This window comes from Symphodus melops, assembly GCF_947650265.1.
Source record: "Symphodus melops genome assembly, chromosome: 15".
NCBI lineage: Eukaryota > Metazoa > Chordata > Actinopteri > Labriformes > Labridae > Symphodus > Symphodus melops.
The window spans coordinates 3,201,659-3,221,219 of NC_136705.1; the positions used below are offsets into that span (position 1 = coordinate 3,201,659).

Below are 19,561 nucleotides of genomic sequence, written 5' to 3' on the forward strand. Positions count from 1 at the left end.
ATGACTTGAGCAGATCCTAATAGAGCTGGAGACGGCCTTACTGGACGACAAGCCTCACTGGTATCCACTCCAAACGCACGATGTCTCATCCATACCGCTGCCCCGACCCTCCCCGTACCTACCCCGACGAAACACAGACACCCCCGGCAAGAAGCTGCAGCGTAAGTCCATGCACACCTGTCCACAACCAAATATAACATGTACGTGTTGATGTCTGTTTTTGCAACCCTTCCCTTATTCCACTTTTGTGTTTTGATGCTTCATGCGTGTGTGTGTTTGTGTGTGTGTGTGTGTGTGCGTGCGTGCGTGGTGTGAATACACATCTTTGTGTGTCTGTGTCTGTGTCTATGACTGTGTAGGTTCTCAGCGTGTAACAGAGCCTGAATTTGATGAGGGTACAGCAGTAATGTCTAAAGGTGGGTGGGGATTATTTTCTAGTATCACATTCAGTGTTTCCCACCAACTCTTGTCTTATTTGTGGTGTTGAATTGGGGGGGTTGGGGGAATGAGGCTTTACTGGAACAAGGGTATGAATAAGTTTAAAGTCACAGTTACGAATATTTGCAGCTGTCCCGAATATTTCAGAAAGGAGGAGACCTCTGCAGATAACTCAGCTGCTGGAACAAACACGAAAACCGTTTAGTTTACAGCGCGCCATATTGTTTGTCTTGCAGTGGTCTGTGGACAACTATGCATCTAAATATAAACAGAAGTGCTGAGATTTGACTGACCTGTGAGATGAATGGAGATTATTCAGTACTTTAGACTTAACAGACCCTTAACGCAAAGTAGCATTCGTATACCAGTATGAAAATGAAAACAGAGACCACATAGTATGGCCGACCACCACAATTAAATCAAGCGTGTGGGGAACTCTGGCTTGTCACATATTACAGTACATGTTTGCGTGGGGAGACGACCCTGCAGGCTCCACGGAGCACTCGCACCTTCTGCCTCAGAGGACTCTTCCACAGGTCTCATCTACGGTATTTACTCAAATATAAGACAGGGCTTCTTTTTAAAAAAAACTTGACAAAGATTAGGTTTGCTGTATTTTCAAGGTTTAGACCTTGAAATGCCAATATATGTTGTTTACAACATTATTCAGAGCTGCTTATTGGTATAGCGAGTGTACCTCTCAGGACTGATGCCAGCTGTCACTCACAGCTGCTGGGCTGGGCTGCAGGGGGGAAGACACGACGATCGCACTGAACAAAGTGGCTGGAAAGTAGGTCGCGTTAACTGATAATTCAAGCAGAGTTAAGATTTTTTTTAATTATAATGCTTTTTTATGCAGCATCTAAGATCGGCTGGTAACTCTTGGGCCGGACAGACACGTTCAGAAGGTGTAGGTAGTAAGAGAGAGAGACGTCAGCTGTCAAGTTAGTCCTCGAATGCCTGGAATGAGGCACAAATGAAATGTGAATGAAGCCTTTTTAAAGGAGGCAACGTTGGCACATGTAGGAGACGCTGAAAAGTGAACATTTAAACTTAAAAGATGTAAAAATGGTTCACGTAAACGTGTACCTCACGTTATAAAAGGAGAGATAAAATGAATGCAAAAAAAGACTACTTCTACTTCTATCAACTTTTGGTTTTAATGTCCACGCATGGAAGGAATAAATGAAAAACCTCAGTTGCACTTTCTAAAGCAAAAACAAAACAAAACGTAGAGCCCGCTGTGAGATGCTGTTCTCTCGGAAATGAAACCAGTAACCTTGGGACCACAACAAAGCCTGACACAGCCGTTCACTTCCTTCAAGGCTGATCAGTCCGTCTATTTATATTTCGATCTGCACACCAAAAGGAAGACGGTTTTTTTTAAACTGTATTTAAAAAAGAATACAGGACACACGAAGGATAAAATAGTGAGCAGCAGTTCTATTATTAGAGATGTCTTTAAATAGTCAGTTTCATCGTGACGGAGGATCCTGATTATGTTCGATTTCATCAGGCCCCATCCTTAGTGGTTAATATGTAAAAGATGGTACGAGTTGTTAACCCTCTGTCGTCTAACATATTCAGCTATTAACCAAAAAAAAAAGAAAAAAGCCGAAAAAAGTTGTTTTTTCTTCCCTCCTCTCACAAGGCAAATAGCCAATCACAGTTTAGGATTTTTGAGGTGGCAGCTGGGGTGGCTATTTGGATTTTAAGGAGGGCCCAAGCCAACCCTCTGGACATGCCCTTGCACCCCAAAAAACACTAGAAGGCAGATAATCACTGAATAGTGACAGAAAAAAATAACCTTTGCTGCCACCAAATAATGGGAACATTTCTCTTGTTTCCTGTTGAATATATATTTTGACCGTAGAGCTTCGTACTTCCTGAATATGAATTTCCATCATATCTTTGTCAAATATAAAGTAAGATGAGTTCTATTCAGACTGCCATTTCAAGCCACCATACTTTGCTGTGACAGAGGCGTAATGGGGGACCAAGTCGTCCACCCTCGGTATTGTCTTCGGAGGTGGTAACAGAGACGTTGTTGTGTTTCAATAGAACATGAACATAGCAGGTGCACCAGAGTTAAGGATGTTAAACCGCTGACACATCAACAGAAGATTCAACTCATTCACCTTTACTCACGACTGTGTGTTTCTATGTGCGCGTGCACGTACATGCTCTCTCCTATTCAGCGGCAGACGGGCGAGGCAGGGAGAGGCAGCGGGAGCCTACATCTACCCTGGAAGTACCGGACCAGCAGAGGACGCCTGCCCATCATATACGTTCCCGCTCGGTCTCCCCGCACCGAGAGGAGCAGGGGAGAATCAGGTCACGGCCGCCCAACGTTCCCACTCAGAGGTGAGGGCTTCAACAAGATGACTCGAGAGTTATATTAAAGGCGAAAACTCACGTGATGCTGACAGTAGCATTCTCTCAGTGCTCCGCCTGCACCCACCCCCTCCCCTCTGTGCTTCTTCTAAAGCCACGGCCCGCACATGTGCCATCGGTCCAGAAGCGAACCTCAGCTCATACTTTGAGTGTGGGCTCGTGCATGCATGGGGTCGAGAACGAACAGGGTGACAGGGAGGCATTGGTTGGTTCATAAAAAATGGATTGGTTGAAAATTTAACAGGCTAACAAACTGCTACAGATTACAGCTTGTTCATTTTTCAGAGCACCTGAGTTATTGATTTCTGTCAGGACCTAAAGGCGGTATCAACCAAAATCTTAAAAAGTGTATCTGGAGAAAATTACCAATCCTGCCTTTAAACCTGCAGAAATTGTTCACTAATAATTTTGAATTCTAATGTGAAATCAATATCCAGTGTACATGAAATATTAGAACATGTAAATTGACCCTCCGTTGGGAGCTTTAAATTATTTAAATGAATACCAACAATGATAATATTTGCAGCATCTGTTGAGTTTGTTTCAGTCCCTCCAAAATATTGTATTTGACAAAAACATGTCTTAAAGGGGACTTATCGTATTCTTTTTTTTGCGCACATATTTTGGTCTTAATGACACATGGGTATAACAAGTTTTAAAAAAGCATCAAGCAGCAGCAAAGTGAGGTTTCTGTGACTGCAGAATAGTGCAGTGTCTGTGTTTGCCCCCCCGACACGCGCAGATTGTTATCCTTCATGTCCAATTAAATTATAGAAAGGATCCCTAAAATAAGGGTGGGAATCACCAGAGGCCCCATGGTACAATATGATCACAATATGATATCATTGCAATTCTAAACATTTTGTGATATGCTGACAAATGCAATACAATATATTGTGATTTAATTTTCTTAATCTTAACTACATATCATGTCTGCAGAATTTAAATAAATCAAGACCTGCTTTGTGAAATAAGTAAAAATCTTTTTTATTTCTACACAATGAGAATCAAGCCCACAGACGGACCAACACTGGGATAAAAGTTGAACCTTGAAAAGACCACATGCACCTCACAAACTGTACTCTTGGTATTTCAGTCTAACCAAACTTAACTAAACACAAACATGTTTGGAGGACAATTTCAAAATAAAAGCATTGCGTGAAAACACAGCAAAGTCTCATCATTGAGAAAAAAAAAAAAAAAACAACGAACAGAAGTCGCTTCACTCCAAAAAGAAAATGTGTTATCTTACTAAAGGTTTCAGGCCTGGGACTGTTCTACAGAAGCAGCCATGTCTGGGGACATACCAGGTGATGTTTATCTGACTTTGACATGCAGCGCTCTGCAAGTCCTGACTCTCTCAGTCGTGAGTTAAAAATCGATCTGTTCAAAAACATGAACGCACTCGCTTGACCCCAAATGTAATTTACACGTTTTTTTTGTTTGTTTTTTTAAAATCTAAATAGACCAGATTTAAATCTAACTGGAATTCCCCTTGAAGTTTTTTTGGCAGCATGGCCTGATGTCAGATGATGGATATTAATTTTGGGGCCAATGTCAGAAGAGAAAGAAGACATTAGTAAGACAATGTAAGAGGTAAGAGCAACATGGCGGAGGGAGGCAGGAGGAATTTGTTGGAAGCCAGCAAACAGAGTCCATCTACTAATGAAAAGTCTGTCTGATGCAGAACACACAGTGCTGCCAGCTCTGCTTTTACTATCTCAGCCAAATGAGCCCCACCAAGAGTCTGCTGCAATACAGCCTGACCACCAACCTGACGTAAATGTTCCTTTCTTTCTCTCTTTCTGTCTTAATTGTTTGTCTTCCTTCATCCCTTTCTTTCAGGAGTCTGGATGATGAGCTTTCTTACACTCGTCGTTCTCGCTCTCCGACCCGTTACCACGATGCTCCTCGAGGTCGCCACCAGGAGGAGTACCTGGATGACAGGTGTGTGTTTGTTCCAGAGCACTGCTTGTACAGTAAAACATTGAATTATTCTAAATGTCGGCAGGATTTTCCTTCTAGATTTTCCCAAAAAATATCTCTCTCTCACTGTGAGTTTTTTTTTTCTTTCTGGTGTGTGACATTGACAGCTTCTTTGTGGTCCAGTTAGTATGACACAGCAGATTTATTGTGCAAACTGTGTGACTGCCGCAGAGTGTGAGTGCCTGTCATGACATTTGCTTCAACTGTACTTCTCAGAAAGGTTAAATTATTTTGCTTACCCTTGTCATTTAAAAAAACACATTCCTTGCCTTTTCTTTCACTCAGTTTCCCTTTTTAATGGCCGCTTCCTTTGGCTAACGAACTCTGTTGGAGCAGAAGCTGTTTGTTGGTTGTCAAACTGTATTAAGTGACTTTGAGCAGTGTTAAGGCAGAACAGCTTTGGCATTTCTGCGTGAGTGTGTTTGTTTGTTTGTGTGTTTGTTTGTTTGCGTTTGTCTGGCGTGCATAGCAATCAGCAACAGCTCCACTTTCCTATTCACCTTCTTCTCCTTTTGCTCTTCTGGATTTTTGACTGTTGTTGATTTCCTCATGTGTCATCCATCCCCATGGTAACCACAGTGAGGTCATCATGATCCACCAATCAATGCGAGGCAAAAGTGCTGAGTGCCTCCACACCAGGTAAACCAGCCTCTGACCACACGTTGTTTTTGTTTTTTTCTCTCCTGGATCAGTAGAAGTGTTATATGTGCGGAGCGTCAACATATACAACTGTCTTCCTCTTACTTTTACTTTGCTGTTTGCCATTTAAAAATATATATATAGAGTCAAAGTTGCATAATGTTTGTTTTTCTTGAAGATAAAGAATGAAAACACACTTAAGTAGAAGCCAAATTATGAACAGGACTGGCAAATGTTTGTAGTTTTCTCCAGTCAACAAATCCTCTGAAAATATCCCATCGATGTCTTTTTTTTTAAATGCTTCTCCGTGTCTTAACTCTCTTTGTTTCTTCATCAATGTGTGGAAACTGATCAGAGAAGTGAAGATTTTAATTTCCAAAAAAATAATGCCAAATGCTTACTGATGTTTTTTTATCTAAGAGGTAAATTTAGCCTCTAAAGGGGGACTATTTTCTACAGCGGATTAATACATTTTGGCTGTTCTAGTGAGTATTAAGGGAAGCAGGACGGTGTACCGAGTCTTAATTAAATACAGTGAGTGTGTTCACAAAACACGTCTTAAAAAGTCTAAAATGATGAGCGACAGCAGCCTAGTGTGTGTGCACACCATGTACAGAGGCTATAATCCTCCAATCAGACGGCCCAGTTCGAATCTGATCTGTGGCTTCTTTCCCGTGTGTTGTTCCCCACTCACTCTCTCCCTGATTTTCTACTTTAACCTCTGTCCTATCTCTGGTACCAAGGCATAAGAAAGCCCCAAAACGAAGACCCAAACCCTTATGAACCTTGGTAGTTCTTTTAGATCCTAGACCAGATACGTATAAACTGGCCAGGCACAGTTATAAAAGGAAGAGACACCTGTGACCTTGAAGAGGCCAGTTAATTTAATTGAACTGAAAAAATCTTGAAACTAAAGTTATAACTTAACTCAGGAGAAAGGAACCCAACTTCGACGTGATTAGCCATCAAACAACAAAATATAAGATGATTCTTTATGGATTCCTTGAGAAGAAATTCATGTTTTTGAAGGAAACACAAGAATGTAAACAAATACAATCAAGTAAGAATAGAGGGGATACATAAATAAGGTTTATACAAAAGGTAGACTTTGTTTAGATAAAGAGACTTGGTGTGATTAATAGCAGCAAGTTATATAAATCATAGAACAAAACCTGTGCTTGGGTCTCAGGTCTTTGTCTCCAGATAGGGCTGTGTGGAACTGCAGCTCATGGAAATGAAAGAACATTTCACAGAGTACAGCAGTGATTTTAACCTAATTTATTAAACTGCCTTTAGCTTCAATAAAGTTATCTGCGAGAAAGCAAGTGGATATATGACAACATACGCAAACAAAATGTTTTTTGGGGTCTTTTCATGGGATTTGTTGACATTAATAAATGCTCAAATAATTTTTTTCAGCCATTTTTGGAATTAAAAGGGCAATATGAGGTAGTATGAGATGATAAAGCATGTAGATCAGAAGCTGGAAAGACGTAAAAAAAAAAAAAAGAAAAGAAAAGAGGACTTGTTCAGGTGTAATGTTGACGAAGATCCACAAGAGGGCACTACTGGACTGTGCTTGTAGTTCACGTTGCTCCTTGTTGTAACAGAACGGATCAGCAGTTAGCCTAATAGGGTTTAAACCAGGGGTGCCCAATCCTGGTCCTCGAGGGCCACTATCCTGCATGTTCAGAATCGTTATCAGGCTTCTGCAGAGCTTGACGATGAGATAATCATTTGAATCAGGTGTGTTAGAAGAGGGAGACATCTAAAACATGCAGGATAGTGGCCCTCGAGGACCAGGATTGGGCAGCCCTGGTTTAAACAATGTAGTTATTCTCCTGTTTTATTCAGTCATTCATAAGATTGAGCTCCGCAAAACAAAAACAAAAAAATCAGCATTTTCCATCTCTTTCCCATAAATACCTTCATGTAGTTTAAGACTTTAGAAGCATTTAACGTTTGGGTATCACGTGGTCATGTCCACACGGGTCTCACAGACGACGAGGTAGGTGACACGCTTGAGAACACATCTGTCTGTCTTATCGGAGACTTTTCCTTGTTTAATCACACCCGTCTGATGGAAACATAATAAACTGGGAACATTTACTGTTTGCACTCTGAATACACACAGATGTGTTTGAGAGAGACAGGTGTTTTTAATCTTGTCTGTCGAGATGAGAGCTGCCTTTCCTGTCGCTGCTTGTACGCCTGTCATGGGCTGCTGGAGTTCTACTCGCTTACACTGCAAAAAAAAAAAAGACACAAGCTTAGCCAGTGATTTAAGCAAAGAGTGAGCTGTTTGTAAATGTGTCACAAGATAATAAGACACATAAAATCCTGAAGTATTGAACCTTTCTTTAGTTAGTAGAAGGAAATGCTTTGATGTAAAAATGAAATAGCCTAGAGATCTTTGAACATCTCTTCTTGTAGGTTTCATAACAAAGCTTCACTTGTACAGTATATTCTAAAATCACTGGATAAGTTCGTCCCCTTTATTCAAACTTTGACACTTCCACACATTTTTCTTTTTCCTCCCATTCCTCCCGTCTTCCTATTTCTGTCTACTGCATGCACGCTAACATCAGGAGACCTGCTAAGCACTGTAACACACTGCCACCTAAGATGCCACTTTTATTCAACGGTATCCACAAACACAAAAGCAGGTAAGTACATGACAAAGGGTTCAGTATGCTTCAAAGTAAACAGACGTTGAATACTTAGAAAAGCTCTCCAATTCTCCACTCCTATTTCAAATGGCTCTTTAAATGACATTATTGATGGTGTAGAATAAAATGAACGTCTGTAATCCGAGGAACACAGAGCTCTCCTGGAGAACGCTGCTGTACGCTTTAGCTTCCTGTTTGTTTGTCAGTTTGACACGACAGATGGCTATAAATACTTCAATGCCTATTAGTGACAGAGGCCATTGCTTTGGGGGAGAGTCCAGTCAGAGAGAGATGAATCAGCTCTGCAGAGTTGCATTTCCGAAAAATAAACACAGACTCATGTTTGCTGAATTCATCCCAAACTGACCAAGAGAGAATTCATTTAGGTTGCAGATTGGGTTACAGTCTTTTGATTCTGCTCTCTGTGACCAGTTAAAGGTGAAGTGCATCCTGGGTCCCCAGCTTTTACATTGAATTTGCTACGATTTAAATGTTTATGGTAACTAACTTTGATTTTAACTCAGGGAAGGTTGCGGACTAACCAGGGGATACAAATCAAATAACGTTTGAATTTAAGTTCTTAGTTCTTTTAGAAAGAACTGTTTTCCTTCTAATTACAGTAATGGCATGAAAAACTCGTGGAGGTCTTGACTGGTCTTGTTTTGAAATCCAAAGTCTGGGACAAGACCGAGTAAAATTGTTTGATTTCAAGACAAGTCCTTAAAAAAATGGTCATGAGACCAAACCCGGTTTTGAGTAAATAGGACCAGATGGATGATTCAAAGTCATGAGCAGTCCTCACAAAACGTGACATTATGATCCTTTTTTTTTCCATCTCAAAGTCAATCTTTGGACCTGAATTATTTCGAGCACCTGTGATGACAAAACCACATGATGTACCACACAGGATTTAAAATAACATCGCATAGTACACTACAAATGGGTCCATTTATCAGGGTGTCAGAGGGCTCAAGTGATCTCACATGACCCCCAAGGAAAGCAGTGAACAGTGTCTGATGTCGGGCAGCCACCTGCTGTCGTCATGCTTTGTGATAGAAATAAACACAAACAGAAGGCATGACGAGTCTTTTCATGAACGCTTTCAAAGCCATCCCTGAAACAGAAGTTCACACCCTGCTTACTTTTCTCAATGTTTGACAGTAGCACCAGGTGAAGCTCAACGTCAGAGAGTATTTGAAGCATACTGAGGCCCGAGACATTCTGTAGTGCTGGTGTGAGTCTTTCTCGTCCTTTAAAGAAAATAACGTTTTCAGTGTTTATCTGAATAAATACCTTCTATAAGACGATGACAATCTGCAGAAGTCCACATACTTATAGCGGTAACGCACAATCTCCATAACTCTTGGAACTTCTTTTTGTGTGAGTATTTCCTCTAGAGGAGCTTGAGTGATCTGTCTCAGTCAGAGCTTCCATCTCTTTATTTTGTTTTATTTGCAAATGCATGTTGTTGTTTTTTTTTCCATCTTGTGACTAGTTCCAAGCTGTCAGCATGTCGAAAGATAAGCTCTACTGTTGGATCGCACACGGTCCTGGCAACGCGCTCCTCCATCACACACCGCGTTGTAATGTTCACAGATGAGGTGACAGTTCGGTAAGGCATACTCGTCACACCTGCAGACTGTTTTAGTCGTCGAGCAATCAGAAAGAAAAAAAAAAAGTTGTCTCCATCATTTTTCATCTTCATGACAAACCTACAGACACTCCCATTCTTACGCCAGTCAGCCAGTCATGGTTTAGTTTGCAGACTAGCGTTATGATTTGGAGTATCAAACTCGACTTTCTTTTACAACATTTGTCCATTGTTTTTCTCTTTTGTTTGTTTCTGTCCTCTCCTCCTGTCTTCTCCTCCATTGGATGGCATGTTGTGCTGTGGTGCCTCTAGTGATCTGCAGCCTTCTCTGGACAGGGTTAGGAGCGCTAGCACCAACTGTCTGACCCCAGACAATCATGCCCCCTCACCAGAGACTGAAAGGTACCAGCCTCTGTCCCCTGCCACCCCTCCTGTAGTGCTCAAGTAGTCTCTTACTCCCAACCTTTCCTGGTCTTTGTAGTTCTTTCCACTTGCTGCAGGTTAAGCTTCCCCTCTCCTCACTCTTCCTAAACCCTGTCGCTGTACGCCACTCAAACCTCTCTGTCTGCTGTCCCACGTAGCGGCTTCCTCGTTCTACCACAATCTTCAACTTGTGTATGAAGGTGCATCATCCACACCAGTGTATCATCCATGAGCAATACTGTCATTCTCGAAACATTTCATGAAATGTAACAGAAATGAAGTATTGCTATCTACACCTTTATCAACCCATCTAAGTATGAGTGTATGCAAGAGAGATTAGCACCCTGATAACAGAACTGGTGCTCTTCTCCTTATCCTTTATCTCTGTCGTTTTATCTAAAAATGAATGACCTTATCAGTTCATCTTGCTCAGCTTTAAATAGTCCAATCTTACGTCTCATTTCTTAGCTTCACTCCTTGTTTCTACCAGAGAACTGCTACCTGTATTTGTGCAGGACAACTATCAGGCTTCATCTTTAGAGATGTCTGGTGCCATGTTGCTGCTTTCTTGGACAACTGTCACCTTCAATGAAATCAAAATACCACGAGGAATATATTAAAGGTGAAGTCAGGAGCATTTTTTCTGTGCAGCTCGTAACTACAACATTAAAACTGAACTCCTCCTCCTGGACTCATCGTCCTCAGACACGCACTCTCACTGCAGGACGTATCGCTATGTTGACTGCTTGTACCAACACTGCAAGCTACCACATGTTAGCACAAGCTAACGCCAGGTGTCGGGCACCAACAAAGAGCAGGCCGACTCTGAGGCTGCAGTTGAAAGCCAACTCTCTTCTTTGCCGCCACATTCGCTCTGTCGTATTTACCAACCGCTGAATTGTTTTGACTCCCAAGTCGTTGGCTGGAGGGAACACAGCAGCTCCCCGCCAAGACACACACAGAGGTCAGGGTCCCTGCAGACCACCACACATGTATAGAGGCCCGTCAGTGGTGATTGATCCCCATTCATTTTGTTTAGGTACATTATTAAGATTTTATCGGAAAAGCTTCTGACTTTGCCTTTAAACGTGGTTAATAATAATCCCATTGTCCAGACTGGCCACAAAGTGTTATCTGCTTTTTGCTAAATCAAATGTTAAAGTCATACATATAATAATTGGAGTACAACTCCAGTTCTAATAAGTGAAGCTAATGTGCGAATTGCCTCAAACCTGCGGTCTTTTTAATTCCAGCTGGTGTCACCTTCACTGGTTCCAAAAATAAGTTCCATTGTCTGGAAGCAGATGAGAAAAAGAGCAAACTAATACTTGATGTAGTACCACCACTTGTGAAGAGATAATGGTCCTCTTTATATCTTCCTTAAGACGGCACAATGTTCCTTTTGTAATTTATGATTCCACTTAAAGAAAAAGACAAACTATAAAATCAATCATTTAACCAGCCACAAATAGCATCCAAAGTGAAATCAAAGTTAGTCAACGACTAACAGTCAGAGGCCGTCAGTCATGTGACTCGCACACTAACCTGGTGATAGTCCAAGCTGACGTCACATCTGGTTCCAACAAAACCAAGATGTTGACAGGAAAAATGCAAACCTAAGGCTCTGAGGTTATCATAGCACATCTCATTACTTTATAAAGAAATTATATATATATATGGAAATTTGATGTTGGATTTTTGTTCCAGCAACAAATCTACAAACAATTGTGTGTAGATAAGAAAGGATTTTATGCAAAACAAGAAAACAGAGAAAGGATGGGGATGTAATGCTCATCAGTTGTTTGTCGAGCTCAAAGGAGAGAGACAGTGGAGCTCATGACAGCTGTTCTTACTTCATGTGTGCTGGACGTATAGATCAGCACACTTTTACCTATCCAACTGTACAAAGCCAGTTTAAAACAGTGTCCTTTGTTTAGTTTGTTGTGATGGCAAGCACACAGCACGTTTTTTTTAAACGTACTTGCATACCCAATAATGCAATGGCATTTCTAATTCTGAAATGTCTATTAGATGTGGTCATACTGTTTGGGTGATTTGTTTTGTATGTGTACACATAGAAAACCTTTGTCCCATTCCCTGCCCCGGAGACGTCCTGCAAGTCCCAGGATTCTTATCCAACATGCTTCCCCTGAAGATGACAGGTACCCTTTGGTGGACCCCCAAACGCTTTCCTCTTAGAGCTTGACTACTGCCTTCAAATCTGATGCAACTCTGACCCAAGTGTTTCATTTTATAAAAGGAAAAATAATGTCTCAGCTGGTTTTCTTTAATATTAAACACATTCTTTAAAAAGACCTTCAGGTTCAGTTGGGTCTTATTGGGTTCAGGCAAATGTCAAGCTCTTCTTCATTTTACAGCCAATGCTTCTCTCCCCACTGAGTCCTGATATTAGTGGTTGGGGAATTTGCAACCTTAATTCTTTCAGCTCTTTCTCTTCTGACCAAAGTGCAGTGAGTGACTTTATCTTGTATTATAAACAAACTATAAGTTATATTAGCACACTGGATATGAGACCTGTCCTCCAAATTGCAACAACCTTCAAAGAAACAGTTTGGGAAAGTTTTGAGATTTGAATGAAAAAGTTGTATTTTATGTTAAATATGAACCGTAAAAGGAAGGTAGCTTCTTGTATTTTATTTAAATACCTGCTATTTTAGCACCAAAACACCGAGACAAATTCCTTGTATATGTAAAAATGTAATTATGTGCTTATGCCAGCTTTAAACAGAGCTTACAGGAGATTTTGAGTTATTATATTTTATCCCATGGAACGTGACTGTTAATGCCAGGGTATATTAAACCATATGAAAGATCGACAAATATTCTTATCTGAATTAAAACAAACAACGTATATTCGAAAAATGTCAAAATAATCCTTTTTTATTTGTGTCAAATTAAAACCATCAAGAGTTGAAGATGAACCTGCAGGGTTTTCAGTTCATTTCAACAAATATAAGATAAAGTGACAAACTGCTCTGGTCACTTTTTGACCTTTGACCTCGTGTTTTTAAGTGCAGTAGGTCAGCGAGCTGGACACAGTGAGAGTGAAATGAATGCTTTTTCACTCTCATTGTGTCACACGTTGTTTTTGTTTGTTTGTTTGTTTGTTTTCAGCTTGATGTGGTGGTGTTACTCTGGTTTCCAGTCTGTTGCCAAGAGATGTAGTGATGGTCTTCATCCCTGGTTGTGGTTGTCGTCGCTGTAGTTGTGACTCTTTTTGCTTTTCTCTTCTTCCTTCACGGTTTTTCTGGTGCCTGGTTTGTGCTCTTCTAAACATCTGGTATATTGTTGTAGTTATGGTGTGACCTCCTGCCTCGTTGAGTTGCTTCCTGCAGTCTTTTTCCTCGCGTACTTTCTGTTCTGGGATTTTGCATCTGCAGCTTCTATGTGCTCGCATTTTCTTCACAGTCTTCAAAAAAGTCCCTCTTCCTCAAGGCTTAGTGCTCCGAAATGACTGAGAGTTCACAATGTCCATAATTCATATCAGGAGTGTGTGTGTGTGTGTGTGTGTCTGTGTGTCTGTGTGTGTGTGTCTGTGTGTGCATGTGTGTCATACATGTATCATCCTTGTCATCTTCTTGTCCATGAATGGAGAATATGGATGCTGCTTCCTACTCAAGAGACTTTAATTCACCTCAGTACAAAGAAGAGGTACACACAAACACGTGCACACACACACACACACACACGCTCACACACACACACAAGCACAATTACAGATGAAGCATGAGTGTGTGACACCCCTTTATTCATATCCCCGTCATACCATCTATCACAGCATGCCTCCTATTTCCTGTTTTCCAGATCATAAACTTATAAGGCCGCTGACAGCCGCCTGACAGACTCGTCTAAAATCTAAATGATGTTCCTCCGTCACACTCTCTTCCATCCTCTCATCCGTCCAACCTTTTTCTGTTGTGTATTGTTCCCTTTGCTCATCCACCGTTCTCCAGGCAGCCTCGGACCCTGGACACACCTGAATGTCAGACTCATGGCAGGAAGCTGTCTAACAGTAGCAGGTAAGGATTGTATGAGCTCACTGATGGAGGGGCTCGCAATTTCTCAACCAGCTTTGGACTCTTTTTTATTTTCAACTGACTACTGCTGATAGTGTTTTTAAAATCAACTCAGCATATTGAAGGAAACTATTATATTTAAAATATTCTGAGTCTGCAGCGGGATGGGATTAACATTTCCCCACGTTAGACCATCAGAAAGAGAGTGTGAAGTAGAGGCTTTTGTACTGTGTTAGGACAGTTTCAGTCTTAGGTAAAACATGTGATGACATCATGGAGTATCCCTTTCTTCATGATCTGTATTGGCACACTCTTATTAGAAACCACACCCAAAATAACATTAAAGTGACACTGTCTGAGATACGAATACATGCCTAACCTTGTTAAGGGGTTGCAGAACCAACAAAATATTACACCATTGCACTGCATACATTTTTACACCTTTAGTTCAGAAGAAAACAGGCCGATTCGAGATGGACACCAGCTACTGGCTTCCTGCTTTTCCACTGTTGTAAGTTTAACGACTTGCAGGCCGACCAGGCGTGTGACTTGCTAAATAAGCGACAGTGACCCTCACAGGAGGTTGACAGACAGGCGCTCCACAGCCGGCATGTGAACACCTATCCTCGCTAACGGGTCATAAAACTGGGCACTGTTCGGCCTTAAGTAGACCTGGAAGCAGAAGTCATCCAGATGAGCTGTGTGCACCTCTCTTGTACTTCCTCAGATAGAAAGCAGAGATTACAGATTACTTACAAAATGGAAAGGGAGCAACCAATGGTATCTTTTAGACGAGCAACTCCCCCTACTTTGATCTCTTTAAGATAAAAAAAAAAAAGTGAATATCCAATAATTTGAAGGAAATTCTAATTATTGTCACTTACAAATTTTCCCAGAGATGGGCTGGGATGTACATCTTAGTTTGTAAGTCTGATGCTAAAACATGATGGAAATTGCCATTAACAACGGATTTACCATCGGGATTACTTAACATAATTTAACTTTAACAATTTACAATGAAAAGAAGAAATAGTGTCACACGACACAAATGTTTTCTTCATCTTTTGTTTTTTAGCGTATTTAGCAAACAGCTTTCAGATGCGCCCTGCTGGCAGTAGTTCTGCATTACAACCAAAAGTATTTTAAAGATCATAGAAGGAGCAGGAATACTTCCATTTTTTATAATTTAATGAAAATTGTAATATTTAAAAATTCGTATCCATCCCTATCCTGGAAACCTTTGATAACAACCTGAAGAAACTCACGCTACAAAAGGCATGTCGTCTTTTGTGTTAAACAACTTTCCCAGTCTTCGTCCAGTCTCTGCTTTAACATATGGTTACAATTTCACAAATTAAGGTCAGGCCTACCAGTTTGTAAAAGCTGGATGTTTTGTTAGTTTTTAATTTGACACCTTTTTGATGAGCTTCTATTTATTTCTATTCTTGTTGCTTTTTTCTCTTTTTCGTTTTTTTCCTCGACCCCATCTTTCTCCCTGCATGCCGCTGTCTCACACGCTGTGTTGCTGGGCTTTGGGTTTGTATGACACTTGTGTGTGATTTGTGTGTGTGTGTGTGTGTGTGTGTGTGTGTGTGTGTGTGTGTACCAGTATTAAACCTACTTCCATCTTAAGGGGCTCCAGAGGAAAGAAGGCCCCGCTGCGGCCGCTCGGTAAGGGGAAGCCCCCTTGAATGAATGCCCTCGGACACAGAGGCGTGTCCCTCTGACTTTCTGTCGATACTGTGGTGGCAAAGATAAAGTCAGGGCTGCTCTCACTCTCCGTCATTATCCTACCTGTTTGTGTGTTTCTGTGACCTTCCCGATGTACTGACGCTGCTGCTCTTCTGTCTTTGTGCATTTGTCGTACGAGTGTGGAAAGTCAGAGGTGATTGTTGACCTGCTGTAATATCCAAGCAGATGTTTCAGTGCTGTGGAAGATGTGTAAGATCTCCATGTTTGTATTCTGGTCTGTGTCCACATTTTTTAAAGCAACATCTGAAAGTGTTTGCAGAGGTCATTCATAGTTATAGTTTTTTTGCTTATGTTTTACCTGAGCCCCTTTTCTTTGTTTAGTTCATTCTAATCTTAATCAATCATGTCAATTACAGCCCGACTGATAATATCAGCTGATATTAGCATATCATATGACCATCTGTATCACCTAGTTGTATCTCTGATATGCCGACATACATAGGTTTGTTCAACTATTTATCTTTACATAGATTGGATTTATAATTGATCATTTCAAAGTGACTCTTCTGTTCATATATAAAATGAATCTTGTCTTCATCATTGATCTTCTTCAGAAGTGTTTATATCAGAACATGAGGGATCAATATAATCTATGTGTTTTTATAACATATCTATCCATCGAGCTTTCTATCCAGTGAGATTGAAGATATAGGTTTAAAAAAGATATCGGCCGATATATCGATATCGGAATCTCATATCGGTCGGGCCCTAATGTAAATCCCCCAATTTATCGATAGGAAATACACTAACTGATAATCAAACCAGGAATTTTACGTGGTTCATTTACTGTTTTTATCAAAGGAGTCTGATGGTTTTGGATTGTTTAAAAATGTGTTCACTGCCATGATAGCTCCTTAAGCAATAGTTCTGCATGGAGCCTTTCTATGATGCTGCCAAACACTTTGAATAACAATCTGAATGTTTTAGTGACCAAAACATCACTTTTATCTATCGCTGCCTTTTTTTAGGCTACAGCTGCAAAGCACAAAATGCATCTGCTTTGATTCGACACATATGTGACTTGTCTGCGTTTGCAGGTAAATGGTAAATTAGAAGCTTGATCCAGAAGCAACTGGACTAGTTGAAGCTCTTAAAGATCTTTCAACCTCTCGCCTGGTTGGGACGTCTTAAAGATCAAGCAGTCCAGTTGCATTTGGATCATGCTCGAAGTCACTTGGATACTGTATTTTGTAAGAGAATCCTGGTTGGAGGAATCAGCCTCTTCTTCGGGGGTCAGGTGTGGTGGGATTCATGTTTGAAGGCCTTCACCTCGTCTGTGTGATCTTTCCACCATCTAAATGTTTATCTGCAGCTTTTCCTGCCACAGGATCCCTCACTGTCAACCCCCGAACAAGCTTCACATTGCTTCACTCTGAGAACATGATGCTGCCACTGATAGTTCACTGAAACATGACTGCTGGGTTGTTGTTGTTTGTTTTTTTTTCCATTTCCATGAGTACTTCTTTAATCTTAAACCACAGTGTGTCACTTCATAGGAACAATTCTCAAGATAAAACCATAATGATGTGACTGTATGTAGCTTTTCTTGTCCTTCAGGTGAGTTTCAAACACTTAGGCTGTGTGAATGGGAACTCCAGTGCGAAGGATTCAAACTCTTCTTCCCCATCCTTACGTGACGTTTGTTCTTCTTCAACTCTCTCCTCATCTCTCTCTACCCTCCGTCTCGTTCCTTCTCTGTCTTCTTCTGCTGTCCCTTGACTCTGTTTCAGGGGCCACCTCCAAGGTGGTTCGTCTCTTTCCTCCTCAGTGACGTCCTCCTCAGCCCGCCGAGTACGACAGCTCCCTCAGCTTCCCCCACAGAGCAGCACCGCAGAACAAGGTAAAGACTCACCAGTTTACGTACGTGTGTGTCGGTGGGTGTGCTCAACAAACACTAACATACATGTCTTCAAAAAGATAATTCCTTCTCTTGCAGGGCCAGAAAACAAGCACTGGTTAAATAAATCCTCTCTGCAGTTTAAATGGGCCAGAAGGAAATTAGGGCATTTTGTTAATTTATATATATTTTAAAATTGCTTATAAGACCAGGGAGGAAGATGACTGAGCTTTTTAACATCCAGGTCAGTTTCTAGAGTCTGTTTGGGCAAAAATCAATTGGGGCCCCTTGAAACAGCTTTCTGCAGGTCAACGTGAGTGACTCGTGTCCGATGGGAACTCCTGAGAGAAGTTTCCTACCTTCGTTGCTAAACGTCCTTGTGCTATCTCCTTGACGTAAAAAGGCCAAACAGCAACACAACTACTGCTGGTTCAAACATGACCCGAGAGAACCGAGCACTATGAGCCTTTTCATGAAGACTAACACGAGGTGAAGCACATGTGTTCCACCTCTGGCCTGCACTCACACTGCTCCAGGGCTAACCCAGCCTGAGCATGGTTACCTCTTGTACTGAATGTCATGATACACCACATGCACAGCTTGACATCATCATGAAGCGTGCTTAGTTTAGAAAAAACAGCCGGACTTAAAAAATGAAAAATTGAAATAAATAAAAACGGGACGTACGGTCGAGTCTGCGTCCGCACGTTTGGAGAACAACATAGAGAAGGTGAGAGCTACTTTACCAACTAAGGAGACTTAAAAGAAAGAGGACAGGGAAGGCAGAGCTCAACCCGGCTGTACTAGGCTGCATGATCTTTATCTTCTGTCACCAAGAAAGAGAGGAGGAAAGGAGACAACTGGTTCTGTTCCCCTTCATTCAAATCCACTGTGCTGAAAAGTTGTGCTGGATCCCGAGTAGCTTTTGTTTGACGTTTAACCTGATGTTTCTCATGACTGAACCTTCGACGCAAATTTAACTTTATTAATCTTCTTTCAGGTGAAATCAGTAGTGTTCAATATTTTATTCAGGACTGTATGTTTCCTTAGACTCTTGTCACCATGCAGTTTCTGATTAAGTGTGTGTGTGTGTGTGTGTGTGTGTGTGTGTGTGTGTGTGTGTGTGTGTGTGTGTGTAGCCCTGGTAGCAGAGGAGTGTGTTCGTCAGCTCCAGATGAGGGTTCATTCCAACCGGGCGTCAGCTGCCTCCACCTCCAGCCAACAGGACCTGGACCGAGCCCTCAAGAACAAACGGGAGGTGGGCCATAGTGTCATCAGGAGCACGGGGGGGGGGGGGGGGGGGGAAGCCCGTTCTCTACAGCCAGAGAACGGGCTCTGTAATGTTTGCTGAAGTGCATTGCTGTGAATTCTCTTTAGTGTCGAAGGAAGTCATAAATTATGTCACGGTAATGGGGAAGACCACTCAATAAAATGAGTTGGTTCCAAGTCAAACAGAGAAGTGTTTATAAATCCACACAGGCTGCTGTTAAATCCTTTACTTACACAAGGAGTGACAGATAAATAGCACCTCTCTGACTTTCACACGCCTGTTTGCAGGTGGTTAAACTTTTCTGTATGAATCGTGTCACTGCTGTCTGTGTGGTGTGTTACACTGTCCCTCATGTGGACACATGCTAACCTGCATGCTCAATCAATACTTGTTGAAGACTTTAGCCAGTGTAATAGAAGTGAGGGGGCGTGGCTTTAGAGGAAGCACAGAGGGGAGCACTGAGAGAATCCTACTTTCTAAATCATGCTAGTTTAAAAAAAAAAAGACCAACCCTTCATTTAAAGA

The 19,561-nt window shown here is 41.4% G+C and overlaps 1 protein-coding gene across 9 annotated transcripts in view; it reads left to right on the plus strand.

The window, feature by feature from the left end:
- The window catches only part of rims1a (regulating synaptic membrane exocytosis 1a), a 92,965-nt gene that overhangs the window by 64,598 nt on the left and 8,806 nt on the right, over window positions 1-19,561 (plus strand). For 2 of the 9 annotated variants that reach the window (XM_079362400.1, XM_079362401.1), the window contains exons 16-25: window positions 14-161; window positions 360-416; window positions 2,637-2,802; window positions 4,678-4,779; window positions 5,398-5,457; window positions 10,030-10,119; window positions 12,219-12,302; window positions 14,115-14,180; window positions 17,660-17,769; window positions 18,906-19,024. In XM_079362400.1, coding sequence (XP_079218526.1) covers window positions 14-161; window positions 360-416; window positions 2,637-2,802; window positions 4,678-4,779; window positions 5,398-5,457; window positions 10,030-10,119; window positions 12,219-12,302; window positions 14,115-14,180; window positions 17,660-17,769; window positions 18,906-19,024 — 1,002 coding nt within the window. Of the gene's footprint in view, window positions 1-13; window positions 162-359; window positions 417-2,636; window positions 2,803-4,677; window positions 4,780-5,397; window positions 5,458-8,045; window positions 8,124-9,621; window positions 9,739-10,029; window positions 10,120-12,218; window positions 12,303-13,755; window positions 13,813-14,114; window positions 14,181-17,659; window positions 17,770-18,905; window positions 19,025-19,561 lie in introns of all 9 variants that reach the window. The other 7 variants (XM_079362408.1, XM_079362407.1, XM_079362402.1 and 4 more) reach the window with 7 other exon arrangements.